This window comes from Ambystoma mexicanum, chromosome 4q (genome assembly GCF_040938575.1).
Source record: "Ambystoma mexicanum isolate Mex_15411 chromosome 4q, UKY_AmexF1_1, whole genome shotgun sequence".
NCBI lineage: Eukaryota > Metazoa > Chordata > Amphibia > Caudata > Ambystomatidae > Ambystoma > Ambystoma mexicanum.
In genome coordinates, this window is record NC_090928.1 from 523,138,530 (window position 1) to 523,158,294 (window position 19,765).

The 19,765-nt window shown below is 42.5% G+C and overlaps 1 protein-coding gene across 1 annotated transcript in view; it reads right to left on the reverse strand.

The window, feature by feature from the left end:
* Positions 1-19,765, reverse strand: part of CFAP61 (cilia and flagella associated protein 61) — a 2,971,729-nt gene that overhangs the window by 895,339 nt on the left and 2,056,625 nt on the right. Inside the window, exon 20 of the mRNA XM_069608074.1 lies at positions 10,282-10,450. Coding sequence (XP_069464175.1) covers positions 10,282-10,450 — 169 coding nt within the window. The remainder of the gene's footprint in view (positions 1-10,281; positions 10,451-19,765) is intronic.

Genomic DNA, 19,765 nt, shown 5'->3' on the forward strand with positions numbered 1-19,765 from the left:
GATGAACACCCTTTTTATACCAACGAGGCAGAGGGCGAGGAGGAGGGCAAGATCAGATCTCCCAAAGGTTAACCAGGAGCAGAGGGAGAGGCCTATTCCAACAAATAAATTACTAGTGATGAACTTATCAACATATCCACTGACGGCTGTTGAGTTGACAGTATTACAAATGGGCTTAAGTTTAGTACCATCGACACACCACGATCCATTTGAAACCATGGTTGAAATAGCCCGTTTGATACGTAAAGAAACAATTGAAACAATTCTTAGGAGAATCAAAGGGTGCAGAGGAGGACAATACATCACAAGACACCACAACCTACATCCAGGGTCCACCTTTTACCCCTCTATAATCTCTGTAGAATCGATCACCTTTGAAAAGGCTCTGATCAAAAAACTCAAAGAAATCGAAAGGGAACCTTTACACTTCTTTCAAAATATTGCCAACAGGGGCCGGGATGCCTTAAAAAACCTAAATAACAACGAGGAAATCATTATGAAACAGGCCGATAAAGGCGGTGCCATCATAGAAATGAACATCAAAGACTATGATAATATGGTAACCTGCCTTTTGGACAATTGAAATAACTATCAGCCACTACCGGGAGATCCGACCAACACACTTGGGATACTGATCAGACACATTAGTCTGAAAGAGGGAGAATTTCTATGCCCCAAGTATAAAGACTGGAGGGAGGTTCTGTACTCCTGCTTTCTATATGGTAGAGGAGAGGCACAAAGGACCCCAGCCAAGATTCTCTATTATTGGTAAACGTGGTTGAGCAATCAAGGCCTAGCTTCTCAGGAGGTGATGCGGGCTGGTTGTTAAGTACAGTGTAGTCCCCAAGCACCCACAAAGGAATGTTTGCACACTGTATTAGTTAAAACACAGTCTTTATATAATTAATATTCAAGGTTATGTACAATATCACAGTAACTCACTTTGTACTCGGTTATCTATAATGGCAAATATACAGTTCTACGTGGTACCACAATTACTATTAGATCTCTTTAAAGTGCATCAACTGTATGCTTAAATGTCACACAAATCAGTTCGTAAAGGAAACCAACAATAGATATGAGAGGAAAGCAGTCGATTAGAACAATTGGCAGTATACTGGCCCTGCTAACTAGACACAGTTCTGTGTGGAGATCCCCCACCTGGGCAACCTGTAGAATAAAGATATATCACAAGCCCAGTCCATATATTGTTCACAAGAGTCTTCCCAATAGTTCAGCAACCCCAAAGCACCTGGCGTTGTAGCGCTCCTCGTCGGGAAATCAACGGCCTTTTTTGAGTGCCTTCCCTTTAAGGCATGAGTCACGGGTCGTCGAACGTCCGGCGAAGAACAGGGTGAACTACGGCGGTGAAGTGGAAGCTTCTTTCCTAGCGGTGCTCGTCGACGGGGAAGCATAAACGTCCTGCAAGGAAGAGGCATGTGGGGCACCTCAATGTCGATAGTTCTGGACAGCAAAGAGTTTGAAGAACTGTGCCCAGCAAGGGCGTCGAGTCATCAGCGTCTCTGTGGTCTTTGGGTGGCGGGAAACCCTCCAGCGGATGCTCCTCGGTGCGTCGATGGCCTGGCCTTCTCCGGCGGGATAAGGCGGGTGACAGTGCGAACGAGCGTGTCCGTGAATCAAAAGTTCTTAGGCAATGGGAGCCCGGCGGCTCCGGTCGGTGACGGCGGTCATCGACAGTGGCGGACAACAGTCTGGGCGCTTCTCTTTGGGATTCTGCGGCAGTCCCCGTCTCTGATCGGCAGCCTTTCGTAGGACTGTCTACCAGGGAGCTCTGGCAAAGATCAGCTGGTGCACATTGGTCCCTCATGGCTCGGGAAGAGGGCGCCTTACCAGGTCCTCTCTGGGTCAGTCCTTGGAGACACAGCAGCTTTCAGATTGATGAAGGAGAGCAACAGCAATTCTTCTCTTCCAGCAGGGCTTGAAGGTCAAGCTTCAGTTTCACTCCAGTTACTCTTTGTAGTTTGGACTTCATCTTCTGAACACGATTCCTTGATCTCCCATTCATTCTGCTGGGTCACACTCAAGCATCCAATCACTTCGAAGGGCATTCAGCAGTCAGTCGGCCAATCAGGCACATGGTACATTCAGGCCATTCTTCTCCATCCAGACACTCACAACACAAAATGTGGATTCAGACAAGTACCATGCCATTCAACACTACACACTGCATTCATTCCAGTTTCGGGCAGGGCTGTCTCAGTCATCGTGTCAAACACTAGATACCAGACATCCACAAAAAGAGTGTAGTTTCGTCACACACTCCATTCACCCAGGTCCCACCTACAAGTCTACCCACCACATACGGTTGTTGGGAAGGCTCCAGCCAGTCTGGTCGGCACTTCCCCACACTACCATACATGGAACTTCCACCCAACAGCCAGTCAGGGCTTCCAGGGACTTTGGGAAGATCAAGGTAACAGGCGATGGAAGGCAAGAGGCCACAGGGCCATCTTGTCTCCATCAGGAATCTACCGATTCCAATGACAGGGCCTGGGCATCCCAAAATGGAGGACGCTCAGGGCACCAGTCAATTCAGCACGGAACTGCCACCAGCCCGTACCTTGCTCTGTGGGGCACACACAGGTGCCCAAAAACATACACTAGGGGCACAGGGTTGTACCCCCAACCATGGGTGCCATAGGGTATCCCATGGGTCTGTACACCAATCCAAAAGAGAGCTGCACCGCCAGGAGTCCCACATGAACTCCTGCGTGGAAAACATAACAGAACACACGATAAAAAGCAGTAAAGGACAACGATACACAGGCCCTGTCCCTCCGATGCATTTCCAGCATCGCACAAAGCATCAAAAAATACTGGCATTTTATGCATTACAAAAGGTGCATAAAGGTATCCCTCCTCCCCCTGGACGACCAATTTTGGCAAGGATGAACTCTCTTTTAGAGACACTGTCACAATTTATTGACTTTTTCTTAAAAAATGAAATACCCAAGATGCGTTCATTGCTGAAAAATACTACGAGTGTACTTAACATTCTAAAAGGCCTTCATTTCAATCCAGAAACACAGTTTATGGCAACACTTGATATTGAGGCACTCTATACTAACATCCCCCAGATGGAGACTTTACTAGTAATCAACCAAGTTCTGAGGATCTTGTCCCACCTCTGACAATCCCAAGATTTTTTGTGTTACAGTTGGCAGAAATAGTGCTGAAGAGAAATCTCTTTATGTACAAATACGTTTTCTTCCAACAATGCTCAGGGACGACAATTGGTGCTACCTTTGCACCATCCCTGGCTAACTTACATGTGGCTAATTCTGAAACCAAACAGATATATAGTGACGACAATCCGTATAAAAACCAACTGACTGTCTATACTCGATATATAGACAATATCTTGTTGGTCTTCACGGGAGAAGAACAGACATTCCTCAACTTCATGCAATGGCTCAACTCCAGACATAGATACCTTAAATTTACCCATTCCCTCAGCAAGGAAGTAGTACACTTCCTAGATGTTGCGATTCAGTCCAAAAATGTGACTCTCATAACTACCATCTTTAGAAAACCAACAGACCGTAACTCCTTGTTGGAATACTCAAGTTTCCACCCGAAAAGATTAAGAGAAAATGTACCGTTTGGGCAATTTTTAAGGAATAGGAGGAATTGCTCCACACTGCAGAGTATGACATCTTTAGTTATCGGCTGAACAAGAGGGGATATCCCAAAAACATAATCAGACAGGCAAGGAAACGAGCACGGAATATCCCTCGAAATATCACATTGCAACAGAACAAAAAAAAGAAGGAGAACAGAACATCATAGCAGTATTTCGTTACTCTGACAACACAAATAGAATCAAGAAAGAGATTCTCAAGCTTTGGCCAATATTGAATATGGGGTTCTGAAACTCCTTCGGGCCATTCCCTGTGCAGTCAATTTAACATCTGTAATCTGACAAAATGTACAAAGTAATTGGATCTGGGCCTTTGTACACCATGGAGACAAAAGCAATTTACTAATTGCAACATGCCAATGTAGTGTACTTGATCAGCTGTACGTGCCAACTTAAGTGTATCGGAATAACTAGTAGACCAATAAAAAACGAATTCAGGAACACATGTCATGCATAAGGCAGAAACGAGAAAATGCAGCTATGATGGCACATTTCCAGCAGCAACAACACACCCCTACAAACTTACAATGGTCGATTATTGAAAAAATTATGTTTCCCTGGAGAGGGGGCCGGAGGCGAATATAGGCACTGCTACCTAAGCGAGAACCGAACTGGATCTTCCGATAACAGACTGACAAGGAAGGTCTTAATGAGTCGATAGTTTGGCAGACCTTAGAAATGTTACCCTAGTGTGATGAGTCTTGCCACACTAATTTCCAACCATGTGGAAACAGCTATATGCCAGTGCACGGTCAGTACGGTTTCTGGACTGACAGTCACGGATTCCACAATCACTCCAATCCACCAGGACCAATGTTTCTGCTCATCTGAGTAATGGTCCTAGCGCCCTTTAATGTAGTGGACAGGGCATGAAATGACAAAATAAATCTAGATCTGTGTCACCACACACGGGTGATAAGGGCAGTATATGCCACCTAGACTGCGTTACATCATCAGTCTTGGACCTACCACAAGGTTCAAGACACTACCAGTGGTCTAGATGATAGTGCAAATAATATATGCCAGGACAGTTCGCAAGATTAATAAGGTGCGCAATTGCTCCATAGAGATCAATTACAATCTAGGTGCCATGGGCAACTTGGAGAAGCAACTGCTGCCGTGGCAAACGCACTTCATGCAGTGATGATGTCTGCGTTGCCTGATCTGCCTAACCAAGGGTCCAAGACCACACGCGATTCACACTTCTGCGCGGTCACATGATCAGATCTGAATGCGGTGTACTCAATAAGGAAAGAAGCACAAACAAAATCGCGTAGAGCATTTACACTTGATCGCGGTCGGAGGTGCTGTTACTGAGATTTCAACCTAGAGCCTGCAGGTAAGCCGCACTTGCCATAAGGGGAACTAGAAATTCTGTAAATGGCGGCGTATGTGCCTGAGCCCTCCGTAACACGACATCTGTTGTCTCCCCTAGAAATTACACTGCACTCAACTTGACTGCACGCGTAGAGACAGTTATATACGCGACCGCCCAGCCCGCCATTTGAATAATATACTGAACCGTGGGAGGAGTGCATGAGTTACAACCAGAACCGTGCCTTTAAGACATAAGCAGGTAAGCTGTAGATTGCAGACTTAACAAGGAGTTTTGGAAATGCCAAGAATTGGCGGCGCACAAATTTGTGCTTTTTTCTAACAAGACACCTTTCGTCATCCCCAGTAAATAAAGTGCATCAATCAGATTGTAAAGTTGTTGGGATTGCCATACCTCTGGCCTCAGAGCTCGCCCTCTGAACAGTGCACAGGACCCGTTGGGGAAGCATACTACCAACAACCTTAAGCCTGCCCTTAATGGTCAGTGCAACGCATGTTGACTTTTGACTGTGATTAAGGGCTGGGACCCTTGTGCTGCTAAAACCAAGTACAGACTTACTGAATACTCTCCCCTAATAGTGCTCCTGATAGGAGATGTTTACATACCTGGATGGAGACAGCTAAGAATCCAGGCCTATAACTATATATCTGGTGGAATTATGACAGAAGGAAGTGAAATGTAATGATTATTTCTAAGTGTGTATTTTAGAAAATGTAAAAACAAGCATGTTTCCAGATCTAATTTAATTAGCCCTGCAACATAACTGTGACCCTGTACTTGCTTACTCTATTACAAGGCCACCAGCAGTAATAGGAAAGCGGGGCAAGGAGCCCAGGTACCTGTCCATTACAATCCCAATGCGAGAAAGCTAAACCACGTTGGGGTCCGAAGACTGTCCTGAAGAACGTGGGTAAGAAAACGTGTAAACCACTGTAACTGGTAGACTAAAAAACTGTAAGACGGGTAAAGGTACTACTTATACCATACAGTTTTGCTCAATTCCTGGTTAGGCACCCCTGGCAACTTGAGGGGCTGATCCCAGTGAGTGATAGCCATTTTGGTCTTCTTAACACTTCACTGACAGAAATGTCATATCGGACAACCCATGTGTTGTTGTTTTAGAAATTAACTTTTTCTTCTAACTTTAATGCTTTACGTTACACTTCATAGAGTATTGGGACATATTTAGTTGGGTCTATAGGTCATTAAAATTGAATTATTACTGCTAACGGACTAACCGTGTGTTTTAAACTTCTTGTCTCATTATACACTGCTCAAAAATTCAGTGTGTTTGACGTTTTCAGGCAGGAGGCTGAACCAGAGTATTTCTTTAAAAGTTGCACATAAGAATTGTGTTTTTTCCGTTCCTTATCCTGTCTGCTATTAGATAAGCGGCACACCAGCAAAACCTAGGATAAGCATTTTTTTATTTGTATTTTATTGAGTTTTATATAGAGCTTTTTACCAAAGCGCTTCACAAAAAAAAGTCAACAGTACATTACAATCAGCGTAAACAATTGTGTTCGGGATCATGGATGTTAGTGGGACATATGTAGTCGTAGATAAATCTTCAAGCTCTCCTTCGGTCCTCTTTTTGTGCAACTCAATTTCTGGGGCCACTCCTGTTCTTTCCTTCATGTTTGCAATGGTGTGATAGTTGTTGCAAGTGTCAATTTTTGGTGTGTTGTTCCCCTTTTGTGTAAACATATTACTAGTTGGGATCAACCCTGCATATTTAGCCTTGAGGCACCCCTTTGTGATTTTTGCCCATTTATATTGTAGACCCTTGCTAAACTGTCTAATTTCATTATTGTATTAAATTAACTAAATAAGTATATTATCAAAATTTTAGCACCTTTTGAATCTTTTAGAAAAGGACTTAAACCTGGTCTGAACACTATATGAAAATGACAAATACCAAAAATAACAGTGAGGATTTGGCTACTTGAGGGTCTTTAGGCATAATCTGTGGGATCTTGATGAAGACGAAATTACAAAATAGCAGAAAATATCTTCCCTAGATAATTCATGGGGTCCTGATGACAGCAACCTAAATAAGACAGTGCCAAAACTTGGTTGAACGTCGACTCGCCCTGGTCTTTAATTTAATTTAGAAGACTAGACGACCGATTGAGTCAAATAGGATATAATAAGGTATCCTTACTTTTCCAAAATTAGTCACTTACGGTATTTATCATTTAGGAAGTCACGATTTTGTTGAGTATGTATGTTCTTTGGATTGTATTGTGATATTTGAACTGTATGTTTGATATTTTATTGATGTTTGTTATTCAGTACTCATTGTATGTATATTTCATGTCTTTCTAAATATTTATACTTGTTTTTGTTTGCACAAACATGTGTTGCTGAAACTAATTTGTGGACAGCTTCCCTCATTAAAAAAGGATACAAGGATATTAAATGTCTATATTGCAAATATCAATAAATTAATTCATTTGAGAATATTGGCAGGAACATTGTATTGTATGCACTGATACTCTCCTTAGTTCCAGGTCAGATAGAGGACAACCTGCAGTTAAAGTATACTTTTACCAAGCAGCATGGCACAACTGGGCAGGAGCAATACCACAACGAAAGGTTATTCTAATTTGTTTCTTTGGTCAGCTGGAATGTTAGGGAAATTAACAATCATGTCAAAGCCAGGAAACTGGTGACTACTTTGGAACGCTATTCAGTGAAAGTTGTACTTCTACAAGAAACTCATGCAATGTCTTCAGTATGTGAGTCTTTTGCCAAAGATTGGTTCAATGACAATTATTGTACTAACTATTCCTCACAGTCCAGAGGTCTTATAATGTTGATACATTGTTCTGCTGCATCCCAGCTGCACACATCCACCACAGATGCAATGAGTAGGTACGTGATAATAGACAGTTGGATACATGGACAAAAGTACTCCTGATTAATATGTACGCCCATTGTAGATCTCACTTTTTTCCTCCAAATTCCATAAATAACACCACATGATATTTGGGGAGTCGACTTTAAGACGACATTAAATGTTGCATTGGGTGTAAGCAGTTACTCATGTATTAACTAATTCAGCCAGAACCATCTCCCAACTAATGACAATGGTGGACCTGCTGCATGAGTGGATAGTTCTACATAATAAGTGATTTTACATATTTATCCCACGGTCCACGATATGTCCTCTGGCATAGTCTTGTGGCTACTATCATCATCATATATCAAAAAAAGTAGAAAGAAAGATGGAAAATCCATGATCTTTGCTGATGCCCACACTCAAAGACCCCTCCCGAGTTCTGATTCTTTCCCAAGTGAACCGCCAGCAGAAATACACCTCTGGAAAAAAAAAGGAAAATGTGGGAAGATAGAGACCAGGAGGAATCAATTGCCCCAGAACACAGCCATATTAATTACTCATATGCCCAGAATAGTTATCATATGTAATATGCAGCTTTGCATGCCCTATTACTACAACCATTTTCAATGCAGAACATCCAATACACCAGTAATTCCATATGATGCCTCAATTACATGGTAATCAACAGACAGAATGTGCAAACTTCCATGTCCAATTATTGCCATTGTAGGCCAAACAAAGGCTCAAGTGACCCCCTTTAATGCCATCCAATTCCAATAAATGCCTTATATGTATGGAAGAGTCCCTATAGGTAAGGTGCAAACTCAAAGGAGGAATTAGGCCAGAACAACACGGAGCTGCACTCTTGCCAAATTTCCGTTGCCCTTGTGTCGTTCGGCTCCAAACCGTCCCCACTCCCCCACAGCCATCCTGTGGGTTAAGTCTCCAGAATCTGTCACCCAGAACTAGCCGAAGTGATTTCTCCTTTGCAGGAGGCACACTTCATGGCACTTGATTTGCTTCCTTAGGGAGATCGGACACTGCATGACCTGGGCTGGGGCTCCACCATACCGCCCTGCCCACATCACTCTGACCTGCTCTTCTCACATAGAGGGATTTCTCAAAGTAAAGTTTGTCATGGGGTGTTGCTAGGTTTGTAAAAGATCTGCGGCTAGGCAAATGTCGGGACAGTCCGGACTCAGGTCTAGCTAGCCTTTTGGTTGTAGCCCCTGGGCTTCTCTCCATGGCTAGAACCAAATGATCCAGGGCTATAGCCTCCCCAGCCCTCCCACCCCCCAGTGACGCCTCCGAGTTTGTCCATTTCCAGCACTGTGCTGCCTCACATATCCATGTGCTATTTATCAGCGATGGCCACCATCTCTCTGGCACGCCAGACCAAACGTCCCCTGCCATCATCGCACACACCCTCCTGCACGCAGTTACTTTGCGTCCACGGCACGAGACTTTGCCCACACTTGTATAGCCATGGCTCTAGTTCCCACCTTTGAGAACGCAGCACTACTCATGCACCCTGAAACCAGCATTCCCACAGCTTCTTCTGGATTTCCTTCTCCCTGCTGTGACCATCCTGCATAATGATAGGGGAGACAAGGGGTTCCAGCCCCTTGACCCTCCCCTGATCCCTCAGGAGCCAAATGGAGGATGCCTTGCTGCTAGGGGGTGTGGGGGGCATAAAAAGGATGTCATCTACCGAAACTAAACATTTCTCTCATCGGATAACGGTTTGCTTTCGTTTAAGCTCTGCCCCCGACCCCTTGAGCCAGGGGTCACAAAGCCAAAGGCCATGGATACCATGGGAGCTGTCAGGTACCCCTTGCGACCCCCAAACTATGTTTATTTTAAATGCTTTGAAAACGAACTTGTTTTAATTCCAGGGCCAATTCCCTCAGCCACGAAGGCATGTAAAAGGGCACGAAGACTAGGAGTATATCAACTGTAGCAGTAATCAATATGTGATATACAAAATAACTAAATTAAAAGCTGCGCCTCACTTGAGACTGCAGTTCCATGTGTTAAAATCGCGGCAAAAATTGCTGTGTACACAAAAGAATCACGGAAAAAAGGCTTTGGTTTTGCCACCGCAATCCATGTAAATGAAGCGGGGGACACCCCGCAACCCCTGCTCCCCATAAATGGTATAACAGGGTACACCTTTACCACGATTTTTTGCACAGGCAACATTTTTGCTGCGATTTCATTACTGCATACCGAAACTGCTGGGATTTCATCTACTGATGCGCATAATACATACCAAAGTTATACAATATATATATCTCGATTTGTTTTGGATACTTTCGGCCACCGTCCATCACAACATTCCCAAGATACATGCAACACGTTTCATGATTTCTGTTGTACTGGAGCGGCATACCATCATGGAACATTGTGATTTAAATAATCGGGGAAATAACCGGTTACCTGGTACTGCAGGCCAGTGCAGAGGACGAGGTGGTCATATGGCACTTTCTCAGTCTGGGAAACCAGCACGTACTTGGCAGCTCGGTCTATGCCAGTCATTTTACCAACCACAACATTAACCCAGGATTGGAGTGACATCAGCGCGTAATCTTTATCATTAAAGCAGTGGCTGTGAAGAGAAAATATCCATAAGTGACATTTTAGCAGCTGACAGCATGCATTAATTAGACATCTGGTGGGCTGGTGGCTGTCCCCTAGCGGTCCCAGCCTGTTATCTTGCTGTGAGCTTAGCAGAGCCTGTGGCACGAAATTACTCATTAGGAAACACTCAGTTACAAATTGACATCTTCCTGTTGAAACCAAATAATGCCTCCTAGCACTGGATCGTCCCACAACAGAGGAAATAAAGCCGAAATGCTGTGTTAACTGAACATTTGCTTTTTTTAGCTTGCCTCCAACGTATGTCGCAGTTGACAGATTTTATGCAGCAATATATTTGTAATGGCTGCAGGGCACAACGACTAAAGCTGCTGCCTGCCTGTCTGCAGCCACAACCAGCTGACTAATCATTACTGGCTGCAAGCAAGCTATTTAACGGTTCCATAAAAACGCGCGCTTGTTTCATGGACCTTCGTACAAAATACCCTTAAGCAAGGCAACTGTTATGTATCCAACTTCAACTTGACTATCCCTAAACCTCCATATGTCTTCCTCACCCCCAGTCGGACTGAAGGCTACATGCATCGTGATGCACATTCATGTCCCAAAACATTGTGCCCCTAGCAGAAAGAAAAGGAAGGTTTCAGAAAAGTTACACGTCTGTTTGAAGAACTGTACGAGTTAAATTATGCTAATTGTTGTGTACCCAAATGGCATTTCGGACACAATTCATTTGTCAAAGACGTTCTCAATTCCTTCTTGGACCTTGTTTTATCTTGAATAGGTCGGCATGTTACAGCAGGGCATTCCACATGCAGTGCACTTTGCAAGTGTCTCTGCCACTGCTTTTCCTTACTCTTGGGCCTTTGCAGAGTATGGGGAAGGAGGATCTCAGTGGAATATGATGAACCACTTTATTCCAGAAGAAAGGGGGCGCTCTGCTGTACAAAGCCTGTTGGAGGATTCCTGGTTACCTAAAATCGAATCTTTGCACCACTGGAAGCACAAGGGAGGGAAGACATGGTCCATATACCATAATCCAGCGAGGTGATGGAGATCTGCTGCATTCTGGAGCCTATGTAGGAGTAGGATTATGCACTGTGTGAGCCCAGATACAATCTGTTAACTAAATCAAAGTGAGACAACAACAATAAACCTACCACACTCACTCCCACTCACACTTGCTATCTGGCTTTCACTCCTGTCACTCTACCGAGACTGCGCTCCTTTCTGTTATTAATTCACTCTTGTCGGCTTGCTATGGCAAGCATTCGTCTCACCTGGTACTTCTAGATCTTTTGCAACCTTTGATATTGTCGAGCAATCTCTTCTACTCGCTTCACTTGCTTCTATTGGCTTAAAATAATCTGTTCCTATCTCTGTAAACGTACCTATTCTGTCGCTTCCTCTACTAACCCTCTTCAACATGGTGAACAGTGTTCGGTCCTGGGCTCTCTTCTTTTTTCCTTGTATACTATTCCACTCGCTTCCATTGTCATCTCGTTCGGTCTATTCCAGCACTTCCATGCTGATGGAACAACTTTTTCTTTCCTTCTTGTCTTTCACCCCTGCTATTCACAGACTATCATCCTGCCTCCTTGCCACCCAGTCCTGGATGTCAAGCACGTCCTTTATGTTAACTCTTACATGACCAAGGTTCTCGTCTTTCCTGCTTCATCCATTCTTCCCCCCTCCCTCCTACGCACATCTCTTTCCCCCAACTCCTCTCTACCTACCTCACTCTCCCCTCTCAATCTTGGTGTAAACATTGATTAATCCCTTACCTTTTCTTCTCACCTTTCAGCACTTTCTCATTCATGTCGATTTCACCTTTTTAACCTAAGCTTGACCTTTTAACTCTTTTTCTGCAACTAAAATAGCACTTCTCGTAGTTTTCTCGCCTTTTCTACTGTTCCACTTTTCTTGACCTTCTAGGTTCTCATCTTGATCCTCTCAATACATGTATATATATATATTGCACGGCCAGGGTAGTGGCCGTGTAGTTATGTTTAAGTTGCTGTTTCCATAGGAAGAGCACTTTTTGGGCGTCTTATAACTCCGCTCCCCCTGGACGAATCCTCACCAAACTTTGCAAAAAAAGTATATGGCCCACTCTGAAATTTTGCAAAATTTGGCGAGGTTTGGTCGAAGGGGGGGGAGTTATAGGAGGGTCCCAAAACATCTTTTTCTCCCATAGACTGAATGGGGGGAAAACTTTGCGCACGCCTACAGTTCAAACCGCTGGACGGATTTTCACCACATTTGCGGCAGGAGGAGGACCTTGGTCCTGAAAGCGTGCTTTTGTAAATTTGGTGCTAATCCATCCAGTAGTTTTCTTTAAAACGACCAAAAAGTATGTCTAAAAAAATTAGTGATATATATGTCCGCTGCGCGGTCACACTTCCCTGTTCGCTCCGCGGACAAGATATCGATTGGCTGAGGGGCTCGCGTCATGACCGCGGACACGCGACGTGTCCTCCGATTGGCTGGCGTGATGACCGTCGGATTGTTTGGATGTGCTCGACATCTTGGATCCGCAGACAGCGCGGTGCCGACCAGAGGCGAAATGCTGTTTTGGAGAGTGTTTTGGTGTGTCACAGTGCTTGGGCAGGTTCAGAGAGTAAGAGATGGATGAAATACTGTATTTGTTTAGGCGGCAGGTGCTAATGATGTATGCGCCATGCCCGCACTGTCCAGGATGTTTGTAATTACTGAAAATGTGGGGTCTCATAAGGATAGTACTTCCATCCATGCTGTGGGCAGGCAAGTTGAAACTGTTCCAAGAACAAGCGTGGTGTTAGCGAATGTTAAAATTGACTACATGACACAGTTAAAATTTTTGTTTCTATGGGTGTGGTACTGACTTATAAGACGCCATGGGTTTGATATGCTGCAGTGGTTGTGGCCAGGGCCTAGAGTCTTGGGTGCATGGCCATAGGCCATAGGCCATACTCCCAAAACTCTAGGCCCTGGCCACAACCACCGCAGCATATCACAGCAATAGATACACCGGTAGTATCGAATATCGATGAGGTGGTTGTGGGGAGGGCCTAGAGTCCTGGGTGAAAATTGAGTATATGGTGCAGTTAAAATGTTTCATTCTATGAGTGTACTAATGACTTATAAGCCACCATGGGTGTGATATGCTGCGGTGGTTGTGGCCAGGGCCCAGAGTCTTGGGTGCATGGCCGCAGGCTGTAGGCCATACACCCAAGACTCTAGGCCCTGGCCACAATCACCGCAGCATATCACACCCATACATCACACCCATAGAATCGAATATCTATGAGGTGGTTGTGGGCAGGGCGTACAGTCTTGGGTGCAAATTGAGTATATGCCGCAGTTAAAATGTTTGATTGTATGGGTGTGACAATGAGTTATAAGCCACCATGGTTCTGATATGCTGCAGTGGTTGTGGCCAGGGCCTAGAGTCTTGGGTGCATGACCGTAGGTCATATACCCAAGACTATAGGCCCTGGTCACAACCACTGCAGCATATCACACCCATAGATACATCCATAGAATTGAATATCTATCAGGTGGTTGTGGCCAGGGCCTAAAGTCTTGGGTAAGCACTGACGTTATAAGCCACCATGGGTTTCATATACTGCGGTGGTTGTGTCCAGGACCTATAGTCTTGGGTGCATGGTCGAAGGCCATGCACACAAGACCAAAATTCTAGGTACTAAAGTTATAAGCCACAATGGGTGTCATATGTTGCAGTGGTTTTGGTCAGGACCTACAGTCTTCGATGCATAGCCGAAGGCCATGGACACAAGACCAAAGTTATAAGCAGTGCAGTTATAAGCAGTGAAGATGGGTGCCTGGCCTAGTTATAAGCTGTGAAGTTATAAGCCAGCGTGGGTTTTATATAATGTGGTGGTTGTGGGCAGGATGTAGAGTCTTTGTTGCATGGCCAAAGGCCATGCACCCAAGACTGAAGTTATAAGCACTGAAGTTATAAGTCAGCATGGGTGTGATGTGGTGCGGTGGTTGTGTGCACCTAAGACCAAAGTTATAAGCAGTGAAGTTATAAGCCACCATGGTTTTGATATGCTGCAGTGGTTGTGGGTAGGAACTAGAGTCTTGGTTGCATGGCCGCAGGGTGTAGACCGTAGGTTATACATCCAAGACCCTAGGCCCTGCCCACAGCCACTGCACCATATTACAACCATACATCACACGTATAGATTCAAATATGTATGAAATGTGTGGAATTATACTTACTGTTTAATTCGATGAGATTCCATATATTTCTTACATGACTTTAGTACTTGGAGGAAATATTATTTTTCAATTTCTTTGATAAAAGAAAAGAGCATGTTTGTGTTTGCATTTTATAAAGACTTATTACATTGTACAATAGACATTTTAGCTTTTTTTTTACCCTAATATTTAATTTACAAACCAGTGTACTTTGCATTTTGCACAGTTTCTGTGTTTGTTTTTCAAATCATTGGGTCTGGGGGGAAAGTAATCCTTGTCGGATTAAAACAACCCTTTCTTCGCTATGCTACAAACGATTTCTTTGTTTCCTTTGAGTGTTCACTAGTTGTTTCTGAGTAATGTTCTACATGTTGGCTTCTTGCAGATTTGTTAAAGAGTTAGATACCGGTTGACGTATTCTGTGTATTTTTTGTTACAAATCAGTGGTATTCATTTATCTGTGTGGTTGTTATACAATCTTGGGCAGTTAGATACCTGTTGGCGTATTCTAACTGTTTATAGTCTTTTAATTGAATTTTTGTTAATGTTGACGTACACATAGGTTATTAAATTCTGGCTTTAAGAAGATTAAATAAGCATTTGTAAGATTTGCTGGTAATCTCTGCTTTAGAGTAATGCTACTATCATTACATTTGACCCATCCACATTTCTTTTTAATATATGCAGTGTAGTGACCTGCATTGGTTGTGGCTCCTGCGTGGTAGATTATACCTATTGTTCTGAAGGTTTTCTTACCAAGTTACACTTGACCGTGTGTGAATCCAGTCAGCTTGCAGTTGTTTTTGGTACCATCTGCATTGTAACGTAGAAGCATTAGTATTATGTAGTTACTATGTGTTTGTATCGGTAAGGTGGAGCGATTATCTGAATTTCAGATAGTACATAATCTGCCATGGTTTGCATTTTGTAGAAGTTGCTGAAATGGAATGGATTCACAATTAGGTATGGATACATACACAAATCGCTCATTAGGGATTTGTTCCTGTGTCACATTGTTACAGAGAGTGCATGTATGTTTCCACATGTATGAAATCTGGAAGATTTCATTTATAGGTAATGTTCTTGCTTTGGAGTACTTGCAAACACAATTGGTCTGTAATGTGTAAGTAAATGGTTTTAACAATTGGTGTCAATTGAAATAGAATAGTCATTGCTACATTTGCGTAGCAACTTACACCAGTTTCATCTGAAAATCTGAATGGACCCGGCAGTTCCGAATGATTTTTTCGGGGTTTGTTTTCCTTATTTGAAGAAGTACCTGATTTACTTTCACTAATAGGTTCTTCTTTGCTTGTGGTAATTGATGAAGTATTAGCTTCTTTTGCTTTCTTTGAAGGATTTGGAGTCAGATCATGTTGCATTTCTGTTTGAATTAGTTTTCTTTTACAACGTTTTCCTTTTTCTGGAACAGGATATGATTTCAGATGGGGGTGTACAGTGAACGCAGTCTATTGTATTCTAAAATGCAAGGAATATCAGCGTTCACTTTACTTGCATCAAAGTTGATTAAAAATAGACCGTCAAGTGTACGTAAGCGTGATAGTGCTACGTAGCTCATGCCTTCTTTAAAGACTGTGTTTCCAATATCTATCAATGCTTTGTCTAGGGTAAGACCTTGGTATTTATGAATGGTGATTGCATATGCAAGAGTTAGAGAAAATTCTTCTCTACGTACATACATGTCTTTGAAGAGAAGGTATCGAGCTGTTGAGCGCCCTATCCTTTCTACTCCTGAAAGTTTGTCAAACAGAATATTGCCAAACTGAATGTTGTTGTCACGTGGGTATGTTTGAAAGCCAACAACTGTACCCAGTGCCCCATTAACTAGTCCTTGCTCCACGTCAAGGTTACGTTTAAGCATTACTCTACAATTTAAGGACAATTTTAATGTTTCTTCTGACCCAGCTGTGTTGGAGATTGCATTTTATAAGGTATGTAGTCTTGTTGTGGCTTGCTGACACATGGGTAGTGTCATGCCATGTACGTCCAGTTTGTCTGTGGAGCAAATTTCAATTATTGGTTGCATTTCTTTTTTTAACATGGTTTCATTGAATTTGGAACAACTTGCAAGAGTTGGCATTAAGACCATACAATTGACATTTTTGTGTGCTAATTGTTCCATAACATCAGTAGCACATGCATTATCGCCATAAAGTGCATGGATGTGCCGGTTTTTCAATATTGCTTGTGCGTCTTGAGATAGTAGACCAATTTGAATACTTTTTAAAATGTTGGCGTAAGTGAGGTCTGCAGATTGACGCATGTTTTCTGTTAATTCTCTGTATTGGAAATGTTGCCAAAGGTTGACATTTCCTATGCTGCCAACAGTTTTACGGCAGAGTTTGTGTACTAAGGTTTTAAAAATAGTTTCACCTTTCACTGGTGTCAATTGTAGAAGATCTCCGAAAACGATAATGGGTTTTCCTGCAAAGAGTTCTTTGTAGTTTGTTTTAAGTACTTCTTGCAATCTGAGGTGAATCAAAGCCAACGGTTGGAGACCATGCTCACTTCATCTACTAGTAGCATTTTCATTTGTTTTAATACTCTGCGTAGTTCCATTGCAGCTTCTGTAGAAAGTTTATAATAGTCTAATTTGTTTTTGTGTTCTACTGGAAAGAGTAGTAATCGGTGTAACGTGACACCGCCTATGTTGTAGGCAGCTAAACCTGTGGGGGCAGTTACAACAGCTGACAGTTTGTTGTCTGTCAATTGTTGAAGGAACGTGCTGATGATTTTGATTAAGAATGTTTTGCCTGAACCAGCTTCACCACTGACGTACAGCAGTATAGGTTTGTAATTTTGGCAGGTACATTCTTTATTTTCATGCTGTACACCATGTGCAATTTCTTTTGTTACTTCTTCAAAAGTGGTGCACTGGTCTTTGTTAAGTTTTGATTGTAGTACAGTTAAGTCTTCTGCATCTTCTTCATAGTGACACATGGTGTTTTCCACTTCTGTCATAGCCAATTCTGCCTCATTTGCTATTAGTGGCAGTCCTAGTGGTTCTTGACTTCCTGTTACAGAAGGTTGACTACTGTCAGAAGTGTCCTTATCTAGTTGGGCCTGGAGTTCTTCTTCATGTTGCTGTTCATTGTGCAACATTGTTTTGTACTGCGTAAAGTTCACATCGGCGATAGCGCTTTCATTTGCTTTGAAAACGTCTTCATAGCAGTCATAGTTATCTAGTATCTCTTCCTCTTTTCTCCATGGTTTAAAAAGTTGTAGCAGGGACATGTAATATAGTTCTTTCTGTTGAGGAGTTTTTAATGACAATTTTACATGATTAATTAAGCTTCGTTTGGTAAGTTTCACTAAGCTGCCTTCACAATCTGTCACTCTATATCTACCTTTGGTTTCATCGGGTTTTATATTATTTTTGTATGCAAAGTTTTGGGCTATGTGGTATAGACACATGGTTTCCAAAGTGGTACTCCTGTTTGGGTAGTATGTGTCTAGTAAATTGTTCTTTAAAATGTCTTGGCTGATGGGATTATTTTTGGCTATTGTTTCTATGTCTTCATATGATTTGAGAACTATTTTTCTAGATTTAGCAGGACCAAGACTTAGCCATACTATATGTTCAGTTTTTCCATACAAAGCAGTACAGTTTAAACGATCTGCAGCTTCATAGGCGCCACATTCTCCATGAGAGAGCATTTTTATGCCTAAGCTGTACAATTTCTGAGATAGTGTTTTGTCTGATGATAGGTCATTCCAGAGGCCGTGCAGCTCTGTTTTTCTGCTTTTGTTAAGTAGCCTGTGACATAGCGTGCAACTGCAGTGGAATTGTCTGCAATGTACTGCACATCTATGTTTGCATTCCATAAGAGGGCAATGATTGCATTGTAATCATTGATATATTTTGATTCTTCTGTTCTTTTTATGTAATAAGTGTTTTAAGGTGATTTACCTTTAACACTGTGTCGAACTGAAGACATGAAGTTGTTCACTTCACCTGTTTCTGTAACTGGTCTAGGGAAACCAAAGCGGCATTTGGTGTAGTATTTCCCTTTGCTTTTGTATTTACAAAGACAATATTTGCCACATTTGTGTCTTTGAAATTGTACAATTTGTCCATGAAGGTCACTATGTGTCCTTTGTGAAGGGATTTCACAAGTGACATATTTTTGGATGAACTGCAAAACACGGGCATCACTGTCCTGACCAAATTTAGGTGCACCTTTAATCCATAAAAGCATGTGGATATGTGGTGCTCCTCTGGCTTGGTATTCTTTTCTTCAAAAGAAGAGTTGCACTTCTCCGAGGGGAGGAACAGTTTTATTACAAATAAAGTGTAGCATAGCAATGAAACGATGGTGGAAATATCTTGAAACATTAACATGATTTATAGAGCAATGTTCTCTGGATGGTAGTATATCTATGTTGGTTTTCCTGTTGTTTGATATGCGTAGGAAATCATGTAAATCTTCCCATGCATATTCTGCACAACTTAATGTAACAAACCAAGTGGGTGGTCTAAGGTTTCTGATCATACAATGTACATCTCCGTGACGTCAGAACCAGTATTCCTTCGTACCACGCATGTTTGCAAACAGATTTGTTATGCTCGATTGTAAAACCTCATCTTTTTCTTGCACTTTTTGTATTGCTGACATATTTTGAAAGTGGGTTCCAGATTTCAATATGTGTGCAACTCCGTAACATATGGTTGCTAGTTCACTTTCAAAGAGTAGGTGGAATATGTATTCCACATTTTGTCTAAATCTGGGATCTTCGGAATACATTCATAATGAGCGGTATTCTGATGCTGTTATCTGAGTGGGTCTATCATCGTATCTTCCTCCTTTGCCAGTAGGAAATAGTAGTGGAAAAGCATGTGCTTCTATACTTTTTTCCATATGCTCATTGGTGACCCTTTGGTTTGTCGCATTTGGTAAGTTTCTAGTGCATAATCTATGCTCTCATTAGAGTTCAATGGATGAATTGTATAATGATCCAAAAGAGTGGATACTGCAGTAGGATCCAGAAGTTCAAATTGATCAGTTTCTGATGAGTCTTGAATTATTTCAGTTGTTTCCCTTAAGCTTTCTTCAATATTTATGTCTTTGAAGTATTCATTATTGTGTTTCAGATATTG